This window comes from Leptonychotes weddellii, chromosome 9 (genome assembly GCF_054177405.1).
Source record: "Leptonychotes weddellii isolate Sample4059 chromosome 9, ASM5417740v2, whole genome shotgun sequence".
NCBI lineage: Eukaryota > Metazoa > Chordata > Mammalia > Carnivora > Phocidae > Leptonychotes > Leptonychotes weddellii.
Genome location: NC_138377.1, coordinates 120,856,891 through 120,880,714, shown reverse-complemented (window position 1 = coordinate 120,880,714; position 23,824 = coordinate 120,856,891). Strand labels below are relative to the sequence as shown.

General features: G+C 53.4%; 1 protein-coding gene across 1 annotated transcript in view; it reads right to left on the bottom strand.

Annotated features, from left to right (window-relative positions):
* Positions 1–17,640, bottom strand: part of ACAN (aggrecan) — a 35,787-nt gene extending 18,147 nt beyond the window's left edge. Inside the window, exons 1-10 of the mRNA XM_081831888.1 lie at positions 17,571–17,640; positions 14,891–15,274; positions 13,825–13,999; positions 12,088–12,215; positions 10,511–10,804; positions 8,977–9,471; positions 6,972–7,146; positions 6,325–6,452; positions 4,771–5,064; positions 2,737–2,949 (exon numbers count right to left, since the gene is read on the bottom strand). Coding sequence (XP_081688014.1) covers positions 2,737–2,949; positions 4,771–5,064; positions 6,325–6,452; positions 6,972–7,146; positions 8,977–9,471; positions 10,511–10,804; positions 12,088–12,215; positions 13,825–13,999; positions 14,891–15,274; positions 17,571–17,640 — 2,356 coding nt within the window. The remainder of the gene's footprint in view (positions 1–2,736; positions 2,950–4,770; positions 5,065–6,324; positions 6,453–6,971; positions 7,147–8,976; positions 9,472–10,510; positions 10,805–12,087; positions 12,216–13,824; positions 14,000–14,890; positions 15,275–17,570) is intronic.
* Between the last annotated feature and the right edge of the window lie 6,184 nt (positions 17,641–23,824).

The following is a 23,824-nucleotide window of genomic DNA, read 5'->3' as shown; positions in this document are numbered from 1 at the left end:
GGATCCCTGGAGGAAAGGAAGAAGATGAGGCGTGGATTTACTTTAGTAACTCTGCTCTATTTGAGGCTCACCCATTCCTTCCACAGTAAAACTTTTCTTCAGAGGTGTGCTCCCATGTTTTCTAATGGAACCTTGCACAGTGTCTGGGGAAGGAAGGAGGGAGGGGATGAGGAAACTATGCTCTTTGAGACTCCAGGGGGTGCCATCCACACAACCCAGGCAAGTAGGGGCCTGGCTCCCCTGGAAAGTAATGGAGGTCACCTCTCAAGTACCTCCACACGATCATCTCATTTATCTAAACCCATGATTTGCAAAGTGTGGTCCCTGGACCGACAACACCAGCATTACCTGGGAGCCTGATAGAAAAGCAGGTTCTCATTCCCCACCCCAGTCCCTCTGGGGACTCTAGGGTGGGGGCAGCATGTCGTCTTTTTTTTTTTTCAATTTTTATTTTTAAAAATATTTATTTGTTTATTTTAGAGAGAGGGAGAGAGCGAGAGCGTGAACGGGGGGAGGGGCAGAGAGAGGGAGACAAGCAGACTCCCCACTGAGTGGGGAGCCCAACACGGGGTTTGATCCCAGGACCCTGAGATCATGACCTGAGCGGAAACCAAGAGTCTGACACTTAACCGACTAAGCCACCCAGGCACGTTGTCTTTAAATAAGCCCCTTCCTCACCCCCCCACCCTGGAACCCTCACAATGCTGATGCCCCCCTTGAGTTTGAGAATCATTCATCCAAAGCCATCCCTCTGAGGCAGGGGAGGCCAGACAGTACTGTTGGCAAAAATACATCATTTTTGTAAATTCTGAGAGTGCTATTGAAAAGGATTTGGAAAACAGAGTGAAAAAGTCTCATCATTCTAAATAATCATGGTTGCATTATTTTCTTTCCATCTTGTTTCCCTTGGCATTTAAAAATAACCTAGCTGGTTGGGCACCTGGGTGGCTCAGTCAGTTGAGCGTCCGGCTCTTGGTTTTGGCTCGGGCCATGATCTCAGGATCATGAGATCAAGCCCGCTGTCGGGCTCTGTGCTCAGCACGGTGTGTGCTTAAGATTCTTCTCTCTCTCCCTCTGCCCCTTACGCCCACTTGCCTGTGCACGCACGCACTCTCTCTCCAAATAAATAAATAAATCTTAAAAAACAAAACAAAACAAAACCAAACAAAAAACACCTAGCTGGGATTGGACCTTGCATGTTCTTTTGGGCTTATTTCTCAGGTAGAGGACCTGAACCAAGCAGGTGCTAGTTCCATTGGGCAGGCTCACAGCCTACTCTGGCTTACAGCAGAATCCTGGAGGTGGGTGGGGGGTTCAGGATAGTAGTGGTGGCTTACAAGAGGGTGTTAGGGGTGTGTGTGTGTGTACATATATATATATACCAGAAACACTCTGGGGTGGCCACTAACAGTCATGATAACACGTTTCTCTTTTAAATAAATTTAGGTTTCTTTTTAAAAGCAAGTCAATTTAAAGAAAGAGACATAGAGTTAACAACAGTACAGATGATTCCTGATATGGCCAAGGTAGTAGGGAACTGAAGAATGGAAAATATTTCTAGGGGCCCGTTGGACTCCCTTCCCATGGAAACTCCCACTGGTCGCTGCCAGAATCCTGTGCCAAGCCACACACTCAGGCCAAACAGGACTTGGTTATTCTTGTCCTGGTGAAGGGTGAGGAAAGGGTCACAGGCAGGTATGACTGCTGGGTGAGGTCTCCGGGCCAGAATCCCACCTGCTCTGCTGATACACCCTCACCTTCCGGCATGGAGGGAGGCCAGACTTTGCATTTCCAGCACCCAGCCTGGCATGACTGAACTGCTTGGGAACAGTGCACTGAATGAGTGACTACGTGAAGTAATGCGAAGCTCTGATATACTCATTTCTTCAAATGAACCTGTCCCCCGGCAAGCTGACTACTAAGCACACACACATTACTGGGCATTGCTTTAATTCAGCCTTACCCAAACTGGGCCATATACGAATGCGCTATGGGTTTTGGTCAGATTCATTTGGGACACTTTGAATACATCCCCCCCTCTGCATTATAGCACTTATTAGCATATCCAAGGCACTGAGAAGGTCTGCAGTGAGGAAAGCTGTTAATCTTTCTGTAAGTCAGCCTGTCCCAAACCTTATGGCCACAAAACACTTTTTCCAACACGGTTGGGGGATTGAAGCTTTTATCCCATCAAGTTTCATCTGATTTGATCAGGACAGATGGGGCTCAGGAGGTGCTGGCTGGGGTTGCCTGGCCCAGAAGAGGGACACAGAAGGAGGAGCAAGGCAAGGGGACAGGTCACAGTCACACTTCCAACGACCCCTCTAGGTCCTTTCCCCACTATTGGAGATCTGCCTACAAGAAAGTTTGTAAAAGGTTAGAGGGTAGAGGTGTAAATGCAGGAGGACAGACTGAGAGCCCTCTGATCGGCTCAGTGATGGGCAGCGCAGTGTGTAGGTGGGAGAAATAAAAAGAAGGGAACAGCGAGTTGGGGGGTGGAGAGAGAGAGGGAGAGAGAGGTGTGTTTTATGATCAAGGCTGCCCCTTCTTTGCCTTGGCAGTTGTCCTAGAGGCCACTTGAGGTGGCTGACCTTGCCCCCGGCAGCATATCCAGCTAGTGCTAGGGCCGGGGAAACAGAGCACAGGTCCCAGGGAGAGAACCACCCCTGGGCCACAGCCTAGGCAGACAGGCACGTGCGACTTCAGGGTACACCCCAGAGCCCTGGCCGTACAGACCTGGCGGTGGGGAAGTGCCCGCTGGGCTGTAGGCTGGTTCCCATTCCGTCTGGTTTTCTGGCTCAATCGTGAAGTCCGGGATTGCGGTGGTCTCCTCCACCCCGGGGACAGCAGCCACACCAGGCCCCACCTGGGTAGCGATCCAGTCCTCCACGACAGAGGGGGTGGGTGTGCCACCCTCTTCTTCTCCTGGAGAGGGCGCTGCTGAGACACCTAAAGAGAGGTGCATGGTGAGCGTTCTTTCCTGCCAGCCACCCATCCCAGGCTGGCCCTTCTCCAGGCGGACTAGGGGATTTTGAGGGGGACCAGGCTGGTGCAAAAACTTTGCTGGACCTCGACCTCTGCCCGCACCCCCCGCCAAGCCCAGTAAGATGGCTCTTGTCTTCTGTGAGAGCTGATTGCCTCACTTACACAATATTGATATGCACAGACCATCAGTACCCCCATTGTTTCAGGGCGGTCTGGGGCATCCCTTCTGCAGAATGTATTATACGTGCCAGGCATTGTTTAAAGGTGTTATGTATATAAAATCATTTTACTCCACAACAGCCTTATGAGATAGATACTATGATCTCATTTACAGAGAGGAAAACTAAGGCACAGAGTTAAATGACTTGCCCAGGGCCACTGGCTTATAAATGGCAAATCTCGTCTTCGAAGGCAAGTATCTGGTGCCAGACTACTCTGCTCTCGATGACGGCACGACGCTGCCTCTCTTGGGGACAGATTAGGTTCCAAGTATGTCTGGGTCAAAAATAGGAGGCTGCTGTTTAAAATCCACGGTCGTCCTGGCACTGGAGGCCGAAGGCAGGATTTATTGATGGGGGTAACTGTTTTGGTTTAGGGGAAACCAGCGGTGGGCTCGGTCGGGAAGGAGGCCAAACCTCTTTGCAGTTACAGAAAAGACCAAGTTCACGGAGGGTGGGGGCCAGTAGGCATGCAAGGCTAAGAATGTCCTGGGAGGCTAACTGGTTTGGCTTCTGCTGCCCAGACCAGGGAGAGGGGTACCAACACAGGAGCCTCAACACATCCTCTGGGAGGAGTTTGGCTTTCTTGAGGCTGCACAGTGGGGCTGAGCTTCCTTTGAACTGGGTTTTCAAAGGTGACTCCGGAAGTCTGAGAAGCTGGCGAAAGCTCAGGCTTTATTTTTTGTTAACTTTGTTTTGAACTAATGATACATTCACAGGAAGTTAGAAAGACACTCAGTTTTGATGCATCAGATATAAAACATGGCCCAAGCTGTGACTACAATCTACATGGCAGTAGATGGAGACCTGGGGGTCTCATCTGGGCAGAGCCCAGCATGGCCTTGGCCACGCCCTAGCCATACCCCTTGGGCTGTTTGATGACATCACTCTCAGAACTCCCACAGGTAATGAGGATTGATTGATGCGGCAGTGGGTCCTCAGCGTGGCTCAATTAAAACCATGAATTTCTGGTGCTTAGTGAAGAGTAAAAGAATACTTTGACTCAACACGTCACAGACATATTTATAGGCGGAAGAAAATTTGGCAAGGGTGTACACATTAAAACAGTATATATATGTGTATGTGTGTGTTATTTGTAATGATAAGGATAACATTTACTGAGAATTTATTATGTCCCAGGCACGTCGCCACGTGTTTTGTATGCACTATCCCAGCTTATCCGCACAGCGACTCTTTGAGGCAGGAACGATTATATCACTATTTTATAGACGAAGCAGAGGAACAGAGAGGTTAAGTGACTTGCCCTGGGTTACACAGCCACTAAGCAGCAGAGCTATAATTAAAATTCAGGTCTGCCTGATTTTAGAGCCCCAGTTCTCACTCATCTCTCTCTGCTGGTCTCTGGGGGACCTTTAGAAGGATGTGCTTGCCTTGGGGTCAACGCCTAAGGTCATGCTAGCCCCAGAGCTGTCCCTGCCCCAGAGGGGCTGAATTTTTCCTCCTTGCTCTGATGGATGGAGATAGTGGACGGGGGCCAGAAGGGGTGAACCCAGAGGAGTTGCGCGCCAGGCAGAGGGGAGGCTGGAGGAGAGGCGAGAAGGCATACCTCGGAAGCAGAAGGCGTGGTGCCGGGACAGGGGGTCGGGGAGGCCTGTCTGGTTGGGGTAGAGGTAGACGGTTCTCACGCCTGGCTTGTCTCCACCGCAGGAGGGCCTCGGGGTGACGATGGGGTAACGGAGGCTGCCGTCCGCCAGCCAGCCGGCGTAGCACTTGTCCAGGCCTTGACTCCAGGCGGCGTAGAGCTGGCCGGTGGAGGCCAGGGTGGCGTTGTGAGATTCACAGAATGCCAGGGCTTCCTGGAAGGTGAACTGCTCCAGGCGTGTGACGAAGAACACCTCTCCTGAGGGCAGAATCAGGTGGCACGTGTGACCCTCATGCCCACAGCCGGAGCGACTTCTGCTCACCCGGGGGGAGGGGGCGGGGGGGACAGGGCAGCTGAATTGAGACCAGTCGGTCCTTCTACGTGGGAACAACCTTCCCTCCTTCCATCTTCTCTAGATTGTCTGGTCACATTTGGCAGCCCCCCCGACCCCCTGTGCTCCCCGCTCCACCACGGCACTCAAGCATGGAGCTCCTGGATGCCGAGGACTGGCAGCCCCTCACCCCCACCCCTGGGAACTCATCGCAGGGGAGGGGCGGGTCCTGGAGCCACTCTTGGGGTTCGGGTCCCCACATGCAGAACGGTACCCAGGTGCCTGTCTGATCTGGGAGAAGGAAGTTCACATTCACTGAATACCTACTTTTTTTAAAAAATATTTTATTTATTTATTTGACAGAGAGAAACACAGCGAGAGAGGGAACACAAGCAGGGGAAGTGAGAGAGAGAGAAGCAGGCTTCCTGCCGAGCAGGGAGCCCGATGCGGGGCTCGATCCCAGGACCCTGGGATCACGACCTGAGCCGAAGGCAGACGCTTAACCACTGAGCCACCCAGGCGCCCCCACTGAATACCTACCTGTACCAGGCACTTGTCACACATATCTCATTTAACGCTCACCAAAGGCTCTCATAGGAGCACAGTCAGCTCCTGTTTTATAGATGAGGAAACTAAGGCCCAGAGAGTTTAAGTAACTTGCCCCAGGTCCCAAAACAAGTGAGTGGGTATGCCGAAATCTTTCCAGAACACCAGCATTTCCAAAATTGGGTTCAGTGGAATAGTAATTTGGTGATTATAAGTGAAATGAAAAGAAATGAAATGAAACAAAAGAAAAGGTCTGTGGTTAAGTAAGCTTGCGCTGCTTGGTTAAGCAGAGTTAAAGAGGTTTTCTACTGCAGGATTTCTCAGTGTCTTTGATTTGTTCCTGGGCATCAGGACTCTCCACGAGGCAGGTGGCGTATATAACATTTATTCGTAATAAGTAAAGACTCATTTATCAGCAGAAATCACTGCTTTTTTAAGGAACCAGTGCTTGCCTGCAGTGCTGGGGGAACCCACATGAACCACACAGGAGGGAGAGAAGGAGCTTGATCTTAGGGAGGGGCTGGGCCAACCTTTCTTAAACAGGAACCGAACTGGGTGGATGGTAGTTCCCCCTCCTCTTTGTGTCTCCCCATCAGCCCCCTGCCTGTCTGGGGCCCAAAATGCGAGAACATGGGCCGTACCCTCAAGCCTGTCCACGTAGCAGTAGACATCATAGGTTTCTGATGGTGGCCGCACACCGTAGGTCCTGACCCCTGGGCTGCTGTCTTTGTCACCCACACACGGGGTCCGTGGGCTCACGATGGGATATCTGCAAGGGAGGGCAGGAGGGGCACATGAAGGCCTGTTCCAGAGGCTGGGGGATGCAGGGCCCGGGGAGGGACTGGCTGGTCTCTCTCGGGGACTTGGGCAGGGCACATCTTCAGTTGTCTGGTGGGATGCAAACCGGGAGGGGGCTCCTCATGCAGCAATGTCCCTGTGTGGCTGGGGGAAGGGTCTGGAGGCCGCTGGGGGATTCCTGGCTTCAGAAGAGAGCCTGTTATATGGAAGGGCACTAAATCAAGCTGGAGGGGAGATTCTCCCTCTCTGTCCCTTGGGGGTAAATGACCAAGGACTTAATATCACCTGGGGCCCTTCCCCACCCGCTCAGAATATGCCTTGCTTCTGGGGGAGAAATTAAGGAAGGAGCCACGGAGTCATTAATTAATTAATTACTGCACAGTGTAGCAGGTGCCCATTCTGCTGGGTGCCGTGACAGGTTCTGCTCCCCAAGCCCAACCTCTCATGGTCGGCTTTGGGCTGGGGGGTGCTGGAGGGGCTCGTCCTTCACCTGACGGTCTGGTCCTGCAGCCAACCAGCATCACATTGCTCGTAGCCTGCTTCATAGGCGGCCTGGAGCTGTTCTGGAGAGGCCATGACAGCCCCAGTGCGCAGGCAGGCCTGCTGAGCCTCCTCAAAGGTCAGTGAGTAGCGGGCGGAGCCAGGCCGGTAGTGGAATACAACCCCTGCGTGGGGAGGAGAGGAAGAGAAGGAGAGACAACGTAGGCTCAGGGCATGGACTGGTTACCACAATGCCGGGGCCCGCGGGGCCTGGTTCTTCGGCTTTGAGGGCAGGGAGGGAGCCCTGGCTCCTTCAGGAATGACTCCCCTTCATCCCCTCCTTCCTTTCCTACTTCTGATCCTGTTCTTAACTGAGTTGGTTCCCTCTGCTTGTTCAAGCTGCTCCTGAAATCCATCTCCCTGAGAGAGCCTTGGAGGACTCTTTTGCCCTGGGTGTCCCCAACCCTCCTCTTTGGGCTCCTCACTCCTAGGCTGCTCATTTGTCCCTTTACTCTTCAAAACAAATGCCTTTTCCTCATTATAAAAAGAACATTTGGAAAATACAGAAAAGGCTAAGGAATATATCGAACAATCACTGGCATTTCTTCTACCTGGCCCAGGGCCCAGGGGGTGGGTGCCTGCCCGGAAAGTGCTGGCCAGAGATTTTGTGGGTGTGCACCGAGCACATTCTGGGGAGTGGCCTCGTGGCTTTTGCCAGGTTCTCAAAGGGGCAGAGCCCTGTCCTTGAGCTGCCCACTTACTCTGCCTCTCCCGTTGTATTCTGCTGCATACACATCCCATTCGTCTCTGTTTCTGACACTTCCCGGGGTGATTGGCCAGGTTATGACACAGCTTCAAATCCCTGGTCTGATACTCTCCCACGTCCCTTATCCTGTCCTGTGGCCAATGCTCATCTGTCCCTTGGCTCACGGAGCCAGTGGGACTCTTTCCAGTCCTGGGCTAACCCTGGGACCCAGCCAATCAGGGGGTTACCCCAAAACTTTGAAACAATTTCTCCTTCCCAACAGATTGTATTCATCTGGGCAATTCAGGCTGAAATCCCACTTGGTGGCATCCTGGGTGTGATGGTGGATGGCAGTGTCCATCTGCTCTTCCCCCAGGAGGGGACACCAGTGAGGTCTTTACGAAAGCCACCCCAGAATGTGCTTCCTGTTCTTGCATTGGAGCTTCGGGATCAGCTGAGCTCTATAACATCCCAAGCCTCCAGACTTTTATTAAGCATCTGGAACAACCCCATCCTAGAAGAGGGACTGGCAAGCATTTTCTGGAAAGGGACAGATAGGACACAGTTTAGTCTTCGTGGGCTCAATGGTTTCTGTCACAACTACTCAGCTCTGTGGCTGTAGCCCGAAAAGGGCCAGACAGCACACTGACGAGTAGCTGTGGCTTTTGTTCTAGTCCAACTCTATTCATGGACATTGAATCTTGAATTTTATGTCATTTTCATTATACATCACAAAAGATTATTCTCACTCCGACTTTGTCGCCCAACTACTTAAAACTGTAAAGCGATCCTTAGGGTGTGGGCCATAGAGAAGCAGGTGGCAAGCTGATGTGGCCGTTCGGAGCTTGGTTTGCTGACCCCCGTCCCAGAAGGTCAGCTCTGTGAGGAGCCCCAGGGTCACCTCGTACAGCGGTTTTCAAGCGACTCTGTTCTGTGGTGGTGCCTGATGGGGTGGGGGGGTGGTGGTCCTGGACAAAAGAACCCCAGTTCTTGGTCCTGCTTCACCTAGACCCATGTGGTATCTTTACCTGCTTGACACATACTCCAGTTTCCAACTCTGACTTCATTTGAAGGAAACGCTTTGTGGCAAAAGAGTGTGGGGGCCACTCTCTGGCCTACGCCCTTGTTTTACAAGCAAGGAGAACGGAGTCTGAGAGAATGGAGGCTTCGCCCAGGTCTCAGGCTAAGTTGAAGGTATAGATCCTTAGGCCAAGTTCTTTCCACCTGCCCCCCCAGCCCCCATGCAGCCCCCTGAGGGGCGGACACTTACCCCCTGGCAATCGTGGCCGCCCTGAAACTTCGGCTGCGCCTGGGACTGCGGTCACCTGCACGACATGGTCCTCACTGGTGAAGGCGGTGAAGGCGGTGAAGGCCGGGCCGGGCGTGGCGGGAACACTCCAGGGCCCGGTGGCCTCTCCAGTCCTGTTCTCAGCCTCAGGGAAGGCAGAGGTCCCTCCATCGGGGGCAAACGTGAAGGGCTCCTCGGGCTCCGGGGCAAACGTGAAGGGCTCCTCGGGCTCCGGGGCAAACGTGAAGGGCTCCTCGGGCTCCGGGGCAAACGTGAAGGGCTCCTCGGGCTCCGGGACAGTGGGGGAGACGCCAAAGATGGGTTTCACAGTGAGGATCACGTTGCCTCGGGCTTCACCCTCGGTGACGTTTCGGGGCAGGGGCAGCTCCATGTCAGGCCAGGTCACTGTCTGGATGGTGATGTCCTCCTCGCCACCCACCCCGAAGAAGTTTTCTGGGATATCCACAAAGTCTTCACCTGGGGTGGGGAGGAAGATGGGCTTTAGTGGCTCAACCTGGGGCTGGCTTGAGGGAGACGAGCATCGGATCCACCTCCTTCCCTTGCCAGGGAAGGAAAGCACCTGTGGTGTGCCTGGCAGCCTCAACTCTGTGAGTACTCATTCTAGGAGGCTTCCATCTCCTTTTGCCAGAATGCCAAGACATCATACCGTGAGATATTGGCCAAGTGGCTCGCCACTTGTATAACAGGTCTGGCTCCAACATCCCTTCCCGATCAATGCCCGCCGCCTCCTCACCTATCTTCCAGGTACCTGATGTTGTAACTAGCCAGCAGGACAATGTAAGTCAGTTACAAAGTGGAATTGAGAAATCTTGCCAAAGATGTGGGAGCCCATGCTATGATGAAAGTGACCAAAGACCACTGCCAGCCTCGGTCGCGAGCCAATGAGGGTCTGGCAGGAACAAGCCAGACAATCACTGAAGAAAGAGGAAACCCACAGACATGCTACCACTTCAAAGACACTGGGTAGGGGGCGCCTGGGTGGCTCAGTCGTTAAGCGTCTGCCTTCGGCTCAGGTCACGATCCCGGGGTCCTGGGATCGAGCCCCGCATCGGGCTCCCTGCTCGGCGGAGAGTCTGCTTCTCCCTCTCCCTCTGCCTGCCACTCTGCCTATTTGTGCTCTCTCTCTGTCAAATAAGTAAATAAAATCTTAAAAAAAAAAGTTTTAGTCTAAGTTTTCAAATGAATTGTGGGTCAAAACTGCCCCCCCCCACTCTTTTTAATAACCATGTGGGTCTTCTTTTAAGTACACTGGATTCAAGAGGGTGGGTAACGGTGCCCGCCTCGTGGGGGCATGGTTTTGTGTCCGCCAACCTGGATCCTGCTGCTTACGGTGCTTCTCCCTTAGCTGTTCTAGGAGCTAGTGAAAACAGGGGGTGCTGAGACATGGGGCTCGGGTACCCTGTGGCCCCTTGAAGGGGCAGAAACCAATGCCCATTCCCAGCTCCCCTCCTCTGGGCCCCCATTTCCGTGGCATGACCCGTCCCCGCAGCCCCACCTGTGTAGCAGATGGCGTCGTAGTGGGACGAGGGGTCCGGGTAGCCCGTCTGGTTGGCGTGCAGGTAGACGGTCCGCACGCCCAGGAGGTTGCCCCCGCAGTTGGGCCGGGCCTTGGAGATGGGGTAGCGCACGCTGCGGTCAGCCAGCCAGCCAGCGCTGCACATGTCCATGCCGCCCTGCCAGGCCAGGTAGAGCTGGCCCGTGGTGGCCAGCCGCGCGCCCAGCCGCCGGCACTCGTCGGCCGCCTCCTGGAAGGTGAACTTCTCCGGAGATGTCGCGTAGAAGACCTCGCCTGTGAAGGACAGGGCCGGCAGGGTGAGGAGCTCTCTCGCCGCTCCTGTCCTGCATCCCCAGGGAATCCATGCGGCTCCTAGGCTCCAAAGCGTCCTGGCTCGCGCCCTGCTCTGAAACATCCCCCCTCCCAGGGCATCTTTCCTAGGAGTTAAGCATTGCCCATGCAAGCAATCCTTTAACAAAATTCAAGTTGTGATGGGAAGAGTAGGCATTAGACTTTGACCCTCAGAGCAGTGGTTCCCAAACCAGGGTCCATAAGGGCCTTGTGAGCTCTTTTTACTATTTCCACAAACCTAAGCATGTTGTGTGTGTGTGTGCGGGGGTAGGGGTGGGTGGTGGGCACCTGTTTCTGGGGAGGCCCTGGCTGTCCCCGCTCAGTGGCAGCTCTGATTGGCCGTGTCTTTGGTGAGCCAAGAATGGGAACACAAATACTTGCTCTTTAATAGGCCCTGGGCCCAGGGGTGAGAATGAGGAAAGGGAGCCTGGGGGTGAGAAAGCAGGGGACTGTCCCAGTCTCAGAATGAGCCATGTCCTCAGGTCTTATCTCCAGCCTGGGGGAAGCTTTGAACTTGGGTGGGGGCAGAGGCGGCAGAGCCTGGAATGTCAAGAGGAGTGATGGGTGCAGATGGGAGGAGGGGTGTCATCCACATGCCCGGGGAATTCGGGAAGCTCTGCTTGTGATCAAAATTAGCACCCCACACAAAGCAGAGAAAGACTCCGGGTTCCTTCCCACCACCGCCGAGGCTCTCCAGAACTGGCCCATTGGGACAGCCTGGATGGCGCTGGGGGCTGGCGGCAGGCGGCAGGGAAGCTAGAGAGGGTAGAAAGGCAGCTGGCTTTCCTGGGAAGGACATTCCTGATGGGCCCACCCTAGAGTGGCCTGGGCTGTCCTTTGTGAGGGTGACAAGCCTGGGCTGGGCTTTACTGGTGCAGTGACCCTTGGGACAGTGATGGGCTGGTCAGAGCAGCAGGGGATCCTGGCTGGGAGGGGCAGTCCCAGCAGAGAGACAGAGACAAGCATTCTTGGGCCCCGTAGTGGTGCCAGACAGTTGGCAGGTGCCCGCGGCTACTGAGGCTCTTTCCAAAGTGGGGAGGGAGGGGATCTGTGGGCCCCTTCCTTCCCCCCGCCTTCCCCCTACCCTCTCTGGGCATGGCAGAGAGGGGTCTGGTGTGTGCTGCCCTGGGTTCGTGCTCTGCCCCAGAGGAGGCCCACGTGATCCCTGGCGTCAGTGGGAGAAGGGGACAGACAGGGGTCTTGGGAAGGGGGCGGCGGGGCCTCACCCTCCATCTCCTCAGCGAAGCAGTAGACATCATAGGTCTCATTGGTGTCGCGGATGCCGTAGGTCCTCACGCCTGGAAACTCATCCTTGTCCCCATAGCAGCCTTCCCTCGGAGTGTGGATGGGGTACCTGCCAGGAACACAGAGGGAGTGTCGTGTGACACTCAGGGGACAGAAGGGGCCCGTGGCCTGGGCCCTGGTATCCTCCTCCCATGTGGGAGGAAACGGGGACTCACTGATGTGTTTACCAGCCTCTGCCCTGGATATGTGGACTGTTTGTCTTTACGGCTTTTCTTCCCCAAGCGTTATTGAGATACATGTTTTCACAGTTACCGGTGATTACAGGCAACCCCATTTGCTGAATATTTATCGGAACAGAACATCCAGGGCCTGGAAACCTTCTCTGTAGAAAGGCCAGATAGTAAATATTTTAGGTCTTGTGGCCCCTAGGGTCTCATCTTGACCCCTCAACTTTGCCACTGTAGTGTGAAACAACCAGAGTTCCCACACGACTTTACGTACGGAAACAAGGGTGGGTTGGATTTGGCCCGTGGGCCACCATTTGCTGACCCCTGCTTTGTATCATTTGAGTCTCACGTCCACCTGATGAGGCAAGTGCTAGAAACACTCCATTTTAACCTGGAAGAAACTGGGGCCCAGAGACGTTAAGCAATTAGCCCAAGGTCACACAGTTTCTAAGTGTCAGAGCTGCGGTGGGAGCCCAGCTCTTTCCAAGGCCGTGGTGCGGGCTCTCGCACTATGCTAGGCTGCTGTCTTGTCTTGTTTCCTGTTGGTGGTATTTGTGTCCTAAGATCTGAAAGATCTACCCCAAGATCGCAAAGGTATTTTCCTTTGTTTTCTTCTGGAGGCTTTGCGGTTCTGGCTTTTCCATTCAGAGCTTTGATCCACCCTGAATGAATATCTCATCTTTGCCTCGACAGGCTTGCTGTCACGGACTGAGATCCCTCGAGGGCAGAGCTCTGTCTGTCCCGCTGGGCTCCCCATCCCGCCACAGCTGCACTCAGGGAAAAAGGCGCCAAAAAGCTTAATTTATGCCTTGCCTTATTAAAAACAACAACAAAAAAAGGCAGGCGGTTTACAAAAATACACAAAACACCAAAGCTTCAAGAAACTGAAGAAATCATGGCAAAGGGGAACAGGGGTAGGAAGGGTAATGATGTGTAATTTGCTCATGTAGGGCAAAGTTGCTAGCAGCTGTTCATTCTGCCACAGGGCGGAATGACAGGGATCTGGACAGGTCATGAGACTTCTATCAGCAGGGCCACCAGACATTCCAGAATGTGTCCGGCCCCCCCACAACCCGCCCCGGGAGCTCCTGTCTGAGATGGTCTGGGACAAGGGGCACATTTGCTTTATTGCTCATGCTGCATCTTTAAATGAATACAATAAGCCCCTTTTTTACAAAGTAAGGCACAGAAAGGCCTTCTGTGCAAGTTCTGTATTATTTTAAAATTCCTAGCGGCTACTGAAAGTATTTCCCCTGGAGCACTGGAGCTTTCTAGAAAAGCACGTGATGAATTTTTTTGCACGCAGAATACCTGACAGAGCATTCTATCTTTCCTCATAGCGCAACCGGACGGTCCCAAATCAAACGTTTGCTTCTGAATAACGACATAAGGATTGTTAGAGTCAGCCAAGGCATTGCTCCAGCCCCAGCCCAGGCTGGTCTGGTGTTCTAGCCCATCACCCACCCCCCTCTGCGTGGCCCGGGGGCTCACCTGACAGTCTGGTCGGCCAGCCAGCCGGCGTCACACTGGTGGAAGCCATCCTCGTAGGCGGCCTGTAACTGTTCAGGGCTAGCAATGACGGCACTGTTCTGCAGGCAGGCCCGCTGTGCCCTGTCGAAGTCCAGCGTGTAGCGCGTGGAGATGGCTCTGTAATGGAACACAAGGCCTGCAAGACACGCGCGGGCGGGAGAGCGGATCAGGCACAGCCTCCCGTCTTCGAAGTCCTCGAAGAATTATGGCTATGGTCAAAGGGGCCTTAGGGACCTCAGGTCTGGGCCTCTAGCTGATGCACAGATCTCCTCCCCACATTCGCGTGTGGTCCTTCTGCCTTTGCTGAAATACCTCCAGTGATGGGGACCTCACTACCTCACAGAGTATCTGTTTTGGATTTCTCTGATAATCAGAAAGTTCTTTGAATTGAACTAAAATCTGCCTCCTTTTACTTTTTTCTTGGCACTCCTGGGCCCCATATTTTCTTCAGGGAAAGAGACACTTAGAGCCCCATGTATCCTCAGCCCAGGGGCATCCTAGTGGGAATCCTGTCCTCAAGCCAACCAAGGACACAACCATTCTCCTTGGGCCATCGAGAGAAAGGGAACCAGGGAGACTTCGTCCCTTTCTCTGGCTCCTGGAGCTGAGAGTGGGGCTGGGGTGGGAGGTGGGGCAGGGAAAAGACATCCGGATGAAGAGTCAGGAGACTGCTCTGGTTCGCTTCCAGGGAAACTTCAGGCAGATCACCTAGCCTCAGTTTGCTTATCTGTAAAATGGGGATGATCACAAGGCCCACAGGGTCATGGGATTGCAGCAAATCACAAACTTTCATTTGCATGTGACGATGGCCAGGACGTTTTTAAATCCCTCAAAGTCCAGAGACAATGACAGTCCCAGCTCCATGTTATAGAGGCACAACTGAAGCTAAGTGACCTGACTCAGGTGGGTGCAAGCCAGTGGGGGAGGAGCTGGGATTTGAAAACCAGCCTGCCTTCGTCCAGTCCCGTGACGATACCCTTCTGGTTCTTTCCCCAGGTGAAGCAGTGTCCCTGTGGGAGGTTCTCACCTTTCACCACGACCTCTAGGGTAGCCTCGCTGTCCTCAATGCCGTGCATAACCTCACAGCGGTAGATCCCAGAGTCATTGGAGCGAACGTTCTGGATTTCCAAGGTGGCATCACTGGGGATGGCCGGGTAGTTGGGCAGTGAGACCTTGTCTTGGTAGGCATTGTTGACCCGCACCTGCCCTTCTGTGGCTACGAGCAGTACCACCTCCTTCTCCTTGGAAATGCGGCTCCACTTGATTCTCGGGGCAAGGGGGGCGGTGGAGGGGGCGGTGGTCACAGGGTGCATGGGGTCGATGAAGTAGCAGGGGATGGTGAGGGAGCTCCCCAGGAGGACCCGCAGAGGGGACGGTTCAGGGATGCTGACACTCAGCGAGTTGTCAGGGTCTGTGGGGCAGAGACAGAACTGTTAGTGCCTGGACCACCACCCAGCCTCCCTGTCAGTCCTTCTGGAAATGACAAAATCCTGTGAGTGCGTCTGTATTTACTGGGGGGGGGGGGGGGCGCTCTTGTACCACCTGGAATTCCCAGGAAGCTTTGCAACGCCTTTTCCAGAGCAGCATTCCTCAAGACCCCTGGTCTCTGCACCTCAAGACTGGAAAAGGGTTGCGGAGGTTGGCAAGGAAAACTTTAGAGCTGAGATCCCCCTGTTTCTCAAACTGGGGTACCCCAGGGGATACCAAGCCATAAGAGAAACAGGACCCATCTTCCTGGAGTGACAGCTTGACACCAAGATTTTGGGAAAAATCACTTTCAGGCAGGAAAAATTGTGATGAGGAAGAAAAAAAAAAATCCACATGATGTTTAAAGCTCAGATGCAAAACGACACAGACGTGTCCCACTTGAGGTCTGCTTTGGACTCCATCCTATCTTTGCTCAGGGACAAGGCATTCTCTCCCGCTGTTGGGGACTCAGGGGTGGGGGGCTGGCTGGAGAAGAGCAGACATTCACGTACGTCCGCAGAAAGTCAGACAGGGGTGGGGGTTGGCCGTGGGATATGATTAGCTCCACAAAACATCATGGAGAGTATTGGTAGGGAAGATGCAGCATGTTTACCAAATCCAGTTAGACGTAACTGTCCTTCCCCTGGAATGGGAAAGAAACAGCTTCTGCAAAAATTGCACCTTTCACAGCAGGTCACGCACTTATGGGACCCCCTTTTTTTTTCCAGGTTGAAAATAAAAATGTTTCAGGTATTTGTAGGTGGTAGATACATAACAGGGCAACGAAGGGGGAGCCAGGAATGTTTGGGGGGGTCCAGCCCTAACCTTTGATGTCCTGGGCAGCCACTACTAGGTCCTTCCACAAAAATCTCCCTCTGAATGCTCTGCCCTTGCCCCACAACACAGCGTGGTTTTAGAGCTGGCTGTTCTCCGGTTCCCCAGGGAGAGCTAAAAGTGACTGCAGTACCCAATGCTGCAATTTTTAAAGCTCTCAACCAGCCCTACGAACTGGTTTGCCTATGTAGGCAAACCACCCAGGTTACAGCCAGGGGCTGGATATTTGTGGGTCCTTGGGCGAGAGTACAGATGGAGACCCATATATCCTATGTATAAATATTTAAAAGTTATAAATCAAGTCCACAGAATGTTAACTAAAATATGTTCTATCTTCCTATTTGACAATGATACCTTTCAAAATGAAAAGCCAGATTCAAATTTAGAATTCTTGGATTCCTTAGAGTTTCGCATTGGGCTCTGGTGGCCAAGCAGGAGGCCGCCTCTTCTCTGCCAGTTCTCTGTACCATGAGGGGTCTGTGCTTATCCCAGCCCTCACACCCCAGCTCTGTCCACACCCCACACAAACAGCCACCCCTTGACCTCTCCCTTAGGCCTGGGGCGGCTCTCACCAAGAGCATGGTCCCCTGTCTTGGAGGATGGGCCCTGGAAGTGGCTTGGATCCACTTGGGCAGGGAATTTTGGGCATCCTGGATATCCAGAGTGTGGTCTAAAGGGAGAGCATAGACCTGTGTGGACATGTCCCTACAGACCCCTTGAACTTTAAGGAGCACTGGGGCTGGAGGAGGGCCAGAGGGAAGCCTCTAGAGTGCATGGCCCAGAGCAAAACCCATCCTGCAGCCAGTGGATAGTTTGCCCATTTGATTGAGGGCTCGATGATCAGAAACCCAACCTCGTGCCTGCCATATGCGAGAGACCACGCGGGGTCTTCCCGAGGACGGCTTGCCAAGAAAAACAAAGACCTGTGTGATGTGTTGGGGACTTCTTTCTGTTTCTCAAGGAATGGTCTCTTCTTTGATGTTCCAGCTGATCCTCCCTTGGCAGCTTTTCCTCTTTTGGCTTATCTATAATCCTGCCCCAACCCCAAGTTCAGTGTGTGGCGGTTTTGGGTAGGATCCATAGAGAGGAGATGGGAAGACGGGCGCCTGCCAGGAGCGCTCCCCCTCAGCTGTCCATCCGAGAGGGTGGCCGGGAGCAGGATTACGTGAGCAAGGGCTCCCGGATGCGTGCGTGTGCGTGTGCGTGTGTGCGTTCAGACGCATGGGCGCTCTCCCCTTGCGGCTAGGCTTGCCTTCGATAGAAAAGGGGCAGGCAGGGCCAGGAAAAGGTCAGGAAAGGGGAGATTAAGTCCCTGGGAGCAGCAGTACTAAGTTCAGGACCTAGGACCCAGAATCCAGTCTTCTGTGGCTGCTGGATACATGAGACACGCATGGCGGTGTCCTTACCCGAAGCTTCTAGTGAGCTGGCTGCTGTGATGACCCTCAGAGTCACAAACACCAGGAGTAAAGTGGTCATAGTTCACCTGGAAGAAGAGAGGGAGAGGGGTTAGTTGGAGGTTCAGATACGGGGAGATTGAGGGTCACGTGGCACAAGACACAAGGTGATCAATTCCACGCGCAAGGATCTGAAATCACATCAAGATAAGGCGGCTGCGTGTGGTTCGAGGGGTGTCTCCTCCAAGAATCCTCTCTTCATAAAGTCTTCACAGATTTCTCAGTTTAATTACACGAGTAGGCTGGAAACCTCCTCCCGTCTCTTCTAGGGCACTTCCCAGCTTCTAACCTGTAGAGGCTCGTTCTGAAGGATCCCTGTGATGGCTGATATTATGTCAACTTGACTGGACCCTGGGCTGCTCAGATATTTGTTCAAACATTATTCTGGGTGCGTCTGTGAGGGTGTTTTTGGATGAGGTGAACATTTAAGTTGGTAGACTAAGTAAAGCAGATTGCCCTGATAATGTGGGTGGGCCTCATCCAATCAGTTGAGGGCATGAATAAAACAAAAAGACTGGACCGCCCCCAGGAGAGAGATAATTCCTCCTGCCTGATGACCTTCAAATTGCCTTCAGATTTGAACTGAAACATTGGCTCTTACACCTCCAGAATCATGTGAGCCAGTTCCTTACAGTGAATCTCTTTTTCTATAGACCCACACATCCAACTGATTCTGTCTCTTTGGAGAAGTCTACTATAATCCCCCCAGGCCCGGAGAAATGAAATGAGTTAGCCAACCTCCCTGATGGAATCCAGGCCTGCCCCCAACTTCTAATGTGGGAATCTTGTGTGTTTTTAGGATGAAGAATGCTCCAAGCTTTCGAACACAATTCACAGGGGCCCGGTTCAGGCCAGGGGAAGGATGCCCATCCAAAGAGCTCTTGCGGAGGCTCTGAGATGGACAGATTAATCATGGAGGAGAGCAGTGAGAACCCAGGACCCCCGGAGCCCTCTTACTGGCCCAAACAATGACTTCATGTGAAGCAGAAAAGACTTCCTTATTGTTATCTGCTGTAAAACTGTCAGGCCACGTTTACAAATACATGACAACCACAACACAAAGGCCTTCCCTGCACAACTGGGCCCCTGACTCCAAGTGGGCCACTGCAGGTAGACCCCAAAAAGACCCCATTAAATTTACAAGAGGTCAACCAGAACAGTGGTCGTCGACCTTGGCTGTATGTGGAAATCACCTGGGCTTCAGCCCGGTCTTCAGACATTTTAAAAGCTCCCTAGAAGGTTCAAATGTGCGGCCAAGATGGAGCACCACCAGCTAGAGGGTATGCAGTCCCGAGGCAGACACCTGTGGCTGGTACCCCATGACAGGTGCCCAACGATGTTTCCTGAATTGCTCTGTTGGTGGGAGCTGCACCCTCCTCTCAAGTCTGGGAGCATTTTGTCTTGGTTTAAGAAGCGTCTGCATCACAGATGCTCCTTGGTGGGGAGGGAGGCGGAGGGGATGGAGGACCTGAAACTAAAGACAAGCATGGAGCTTTGGGAGGCTGGGACAGCGCCCCGCCCCCCCCCCGTCTGATGGCCCAGCAGGTGTCGCTGTTGGCTCAGCCACCATGGGGTGTGTGTGTGGGGGGGAGCTCCTGGGCTCTCTTCCCAGGAAGGCATGGGGGAGGGACAGGCGGGGCCCAGGACTCCGGGGAACCCTTTTGGGTTGACCTGGCCTGTTGTTTTGAGTGACCTTTCTTTCCATCACTGTCATTCATGCCACATACGTTGGTCACCTGAGAGCTTGAAGGGCTGTCAGTGTGGGCCCTGTTCAGGGGACAGAGATGAGCGCGTGAGGCGTGTTCCCCTCACACCAGAGGACGTCTGGAAAATCCCAAAGGCCTAACAAGCAGTCCCTTGCTTCTCCTCAGAGATTTTTCTCCTTCAATGCTGCCTTCAATCTCTGGGGTTCCAGGTCCTGGCACCCTGAGGGGCCGCTGACTTGTGGCACTCTCCTTCAGGCCCAGCGTGACCAGTTGCGGGGGAAATAGTCCCCCGGAGGCTAGAAGGGTAAGGTGTCCCCTCCTGTCTGGGGAGGGGGCTAGACTTGCGGGCTCCTCTCTTCCCAGAGGCTCAGGGATACTGTGTCCAGACACAGGGCCCGCCTGTTCTTCTTCCCTCAGAACACCCTCCACTGGGACGTTCTGTGTATGTTTTCGGAGGTGTGTTTCTTCCTGAACTCTGTGAACAAGCCCGCCATTGTCCGGGATGCAGTGCCTCTCTGTGGGGCTGGGGCCCGCTCTGTTCTTCTCCCTGGCCTCCACAGGGAATGGAAAGGGCAGGGGTTTGGGGTAGGGGTGGACTGGGCAGAGAAACTAATTTTATTTCTTCTTCTTTTTTTAAGACAAACTTTGGGATAGAAACGTTGCAATAAATATGCTCTTGTGTTTGTGTGTTCTCAGCTGTAAAGAAAATAGGGAGAAATACCATTCTGTCCAGCTTCCAAGTGTCTCCAGGACTCACTGAGTCTTTTATGGGAGGAGAAGGACTCTGCCAGCCCGTCAACAGGGAGGCCTTTCTCCATGGGAAGAACTTCGAGGTGGTGGTGAGGGGACGGGGCTGGGGCAGAGGAAGGGGACTGGGGTGTCCAGAATGAAGTGAAATGAGGAGTTGAGGGGAGCAGGATGGGAAAGCTGGATGAAGGCTGGGAGATGAGGGGTTCTGTGTGCGGTTGGGTTGGTCACCAAGGAACTGGCTTTCTCAGGAGAGAAGTACTAGGAGACCTGACAGGGGAAAGTAAGCTTAGTAGAGCTTTTGAACTGAGCTGAGGGTGTGTGTGTGTGTGTGTGTGTGTATGCACGTGTGCATGCCCCATAGTTGGAGATAGGGAAACCCTCCACGTTCTCATCAGCTAGACTCTGTCTCACGGTTGCCAACCCGGCCAGGGCCTTAGCCTCTACTCCACCAAACTAAGAGACTGGACGGGCAGCTCACCCCCTTGCCTTGAATCCCTCTTCCAGCAACATGCAGTGGAGACCCCCAGACCTGAGACACCCCCTCCGCCGCCAGACCGGAGACCCCCAGTCCAGGTCCTGGCTCGGCCACCTACTACTTTAATAACCCCAGGACCCACCCCCATGGCTGTTTCAAGACTGAGTGCCAGACTGACTCCCCTGTCCGGGGCGGGAACTGTGTCTCTGGCTTGGAGACTGGCACAGGGTCTGGCACTCGGCAGGTGGTCATCAGCACCACCCCCCACGTCCCTGGCAGCAGGATGGGGTGAGCCTCTCGAGATATGCGGACCGGAAGAGGGGCCAGCAGCTGGGGTTTTAAAGCCATGACCTCCCTGCCGGGGATCCTGTCCACATGGCCGAGGCAGGTGGTCTTCAGTCTCTGCCTAGGAGGGGCCCCTTCCTTTCACAAGGCGGCTCATGCCGTGGCTGGGCAGCTGGGATGGCGCTCAACATCTTCCAAGCTGGGGTCCGATGACCCACCCCCATTATAATTTCCACCCCAGAGCTCCTCCCTCAAGGACCACACTAAACGTGTCCACTCCTCTTTCAAGGGACTCATGACAGATCTCCAAGAGTCCCATCTGCTCTCCCGTCTGCTCTTCTCCCACAGAGCTGCCCGTTCCTTCAACTCTCCTTCCTGTGCCTTCCAGACCTCGCCTCCCTTCCTAGAGCCACAGAAGCTCAGAGCTTGAATAGACATTAGTGAATGGCAAGTTCAACTCCTTCAGTTTACAGGTGAAGAAACTAAGGCCCCGAGAGGTTAAGCGATTTGCTCAAGTCCACACAGTAAGTTGGAGATGGAGTCAGGACTAGAACCCAGTTCTAGGGGCCCGGTCATCATTGTCCCGTGTTGTCAGCTCTACGCATCTGTCTTGCAACTCGCTGTCTCCACAGCCCTCCGCAGAGCGCCCAGCACAGAGAGGTCAATCAGGAAATATCTGCTGAATGAATGAATGAACAAATGGTGGCCCAAGTACCCCAGGCCTCTGAAGGAGGAGAAGGGGCGCCAGAGGCTCACATTTGTTGAGCCCCTGTGAGGTGCACAGCTCTTTGGCGTAGACCACTTCCATTTTGCAATCAATACATCTCAGCTGGAGAGATACATTGCTGGTGATGTACATGGCCGTGTTACTTCATGCCAGCATGCTGGTACGGCATGTGACTTAGGGAAGGTCACAGCCCGTGTGCAGCGCAGGGGTGAGACAAGTAGGGTCTTCCCTTCCCAGGGCCCCAGGGAGAACCAGTGGGGTGCTCTGGCTGGCCGGAGATAACTTCCCGTATCTCTTCCCAACTCCGTGTTCAGTGATGTCACATAGGGACCTTGAAGTTGGTCCTGATGATACTATATCCAACATGGAAAATGAGGGGACATTACAAATGAGGGCTTTTGTCTTTCTCTGCCTTTTTGGGAGTGGGCTTACCAGCACACTAGTGGAAGCAACTAACGCTAAATAAAGAACGAGGCTGGTTTACCTCTCCCGACTGGGACTGCTCCTACACCCAAGTTAGCACTTATATTTCGTCCTGTGTAGGCTAGCTCTGCCTCACCATGCAGACTGTGACCTCCTTAAGGCTGAAAGTCAAGGCTTAAGTTAAAAAAAAAGAATTATCTCCGTGTTGACTCAGGCAGCGCCGGGAACAACAAAAAATGGTATTTGATACCTACTTATTGATGAACCAGTGGACACTGGAATTTGGTAGACTGGTTGACCAGTAGGATTAGTCAGTAACTAAGTGGCTCTGGGTCCTGGGGGAGGGATTTAAAAGGACTGAGGCCACCCATTCTCCCAGCCCCTGGCCTCCAGCAGATCACTTGTTTGCAGGCTAATCTCACAACAGCACCTCTTTTCTTGTCGTTCATGGACAAGACCCGTCCTACATCTGTGCGTAATGGTCTTGGCATATGCACTTAAGATTGGGATCTCAAGCCCAGTGTAGAGAAAGGGGCAGGGATCCCACACCAAAATCATATCTAGCCAGAGTGACCCCAAGTGCAGCTGCTGGTTTTCCACATACTCTAAACAGACATGGTGGGATGGTGTAGAAAGGGGGAGCCAGGCAGCTGATTCCAGTCCTAGCTCTGTCCTAACTCACTGGGGAACTCATGGAAGCCCTCAGTTTTCCCATCTGTAAGCTGGAATCACAACACAAGCTTCGCCCTCATGAGAACTGTGAAGGTAATTTTTGTGAATGCGAAGATTCTTTTTGTATTTTCTCTTCTTTCTCCTCTCTCCCTCTTCCTCCCATTCCTTATTCTCTCTGTGTGTCTTTTTCCAGATCTTTGATTTCCTTATTCCTATTTTGTTATTTGCTCTGTTGTCACCGAAGCATCTGGAATTCTTGACAATCACTCATACAGGGTCCAGTCTGGGGGTGGGTGTGAGTTCCCAAGTGAGAGTCCTAACCCACTCCTGAAACTTCCATCAGTAGGGAGGAACCCTGCGGGTGTCCCGAGTCCTGGCTCTCCTGGTGTCCCCAGAAGCCCAAGGAGGACTGGTTCCTGGAGCCCAACTTGGTGGCTCCTCCCCAAAGTCTGTCTGGGCAGGTGCCTGAGAGAAAAAGATGGCCGCTACACAAATCCACTTCTGCTCTGCAGGGCTACAGGCAGTCCTTGCTAACTTCCTTCTAGGACTTTTCAGGGTGGGTTTTTAAAAAGCTCTAACCAAGCCACTCCTGATTAAATGGGTCATGTCTCAGCCAGTACCTGCAAAAACATGAATATCACTTGCTCAGGAGTGTCTGGATTCCCATCAGCCAACTCAGCAGAAAAGCCAGTAGATGCTCCCTTGAGCTGGGTCTTCCGGACCTTTCTTTTTTTTTTTTTTTAAGATTTTATTTATTTATTCATGAGAGACACAGAGAGAGAGAGGCAGAGGGAGAAGCAGGCTCCCAAGGAGCAGGGAGCCCGATGCGGGACTCGATCCCAGGACCCTGGGATCATGACCTGAGCCGAAGGCAGACGCTTAACCATCTGAGCCGCCCAGGCACCCCCGGACCTTTCTAATGTCCCACCCACACCTTTGGCAGTTGGAAGCGCTGGCCAGCTCCTTGCTGCTTACCGTGCTCCTGATCGCAGGGAGGGGGGCAGCTAAGGGAAGGAAGCCCTTTCTGAGCTTCAGCTTCAGAAATTAGCCCAAGGAGTTTTTTCTGCCAATGCCAATCTGTGGCCAACCTCATGGTCCCAGCCTGGGGCTAGGTTTAACTGGTTCCACAGTGAGGAAAAAAAAAAAAAAAAGCTGGCCTGGGTTTGCT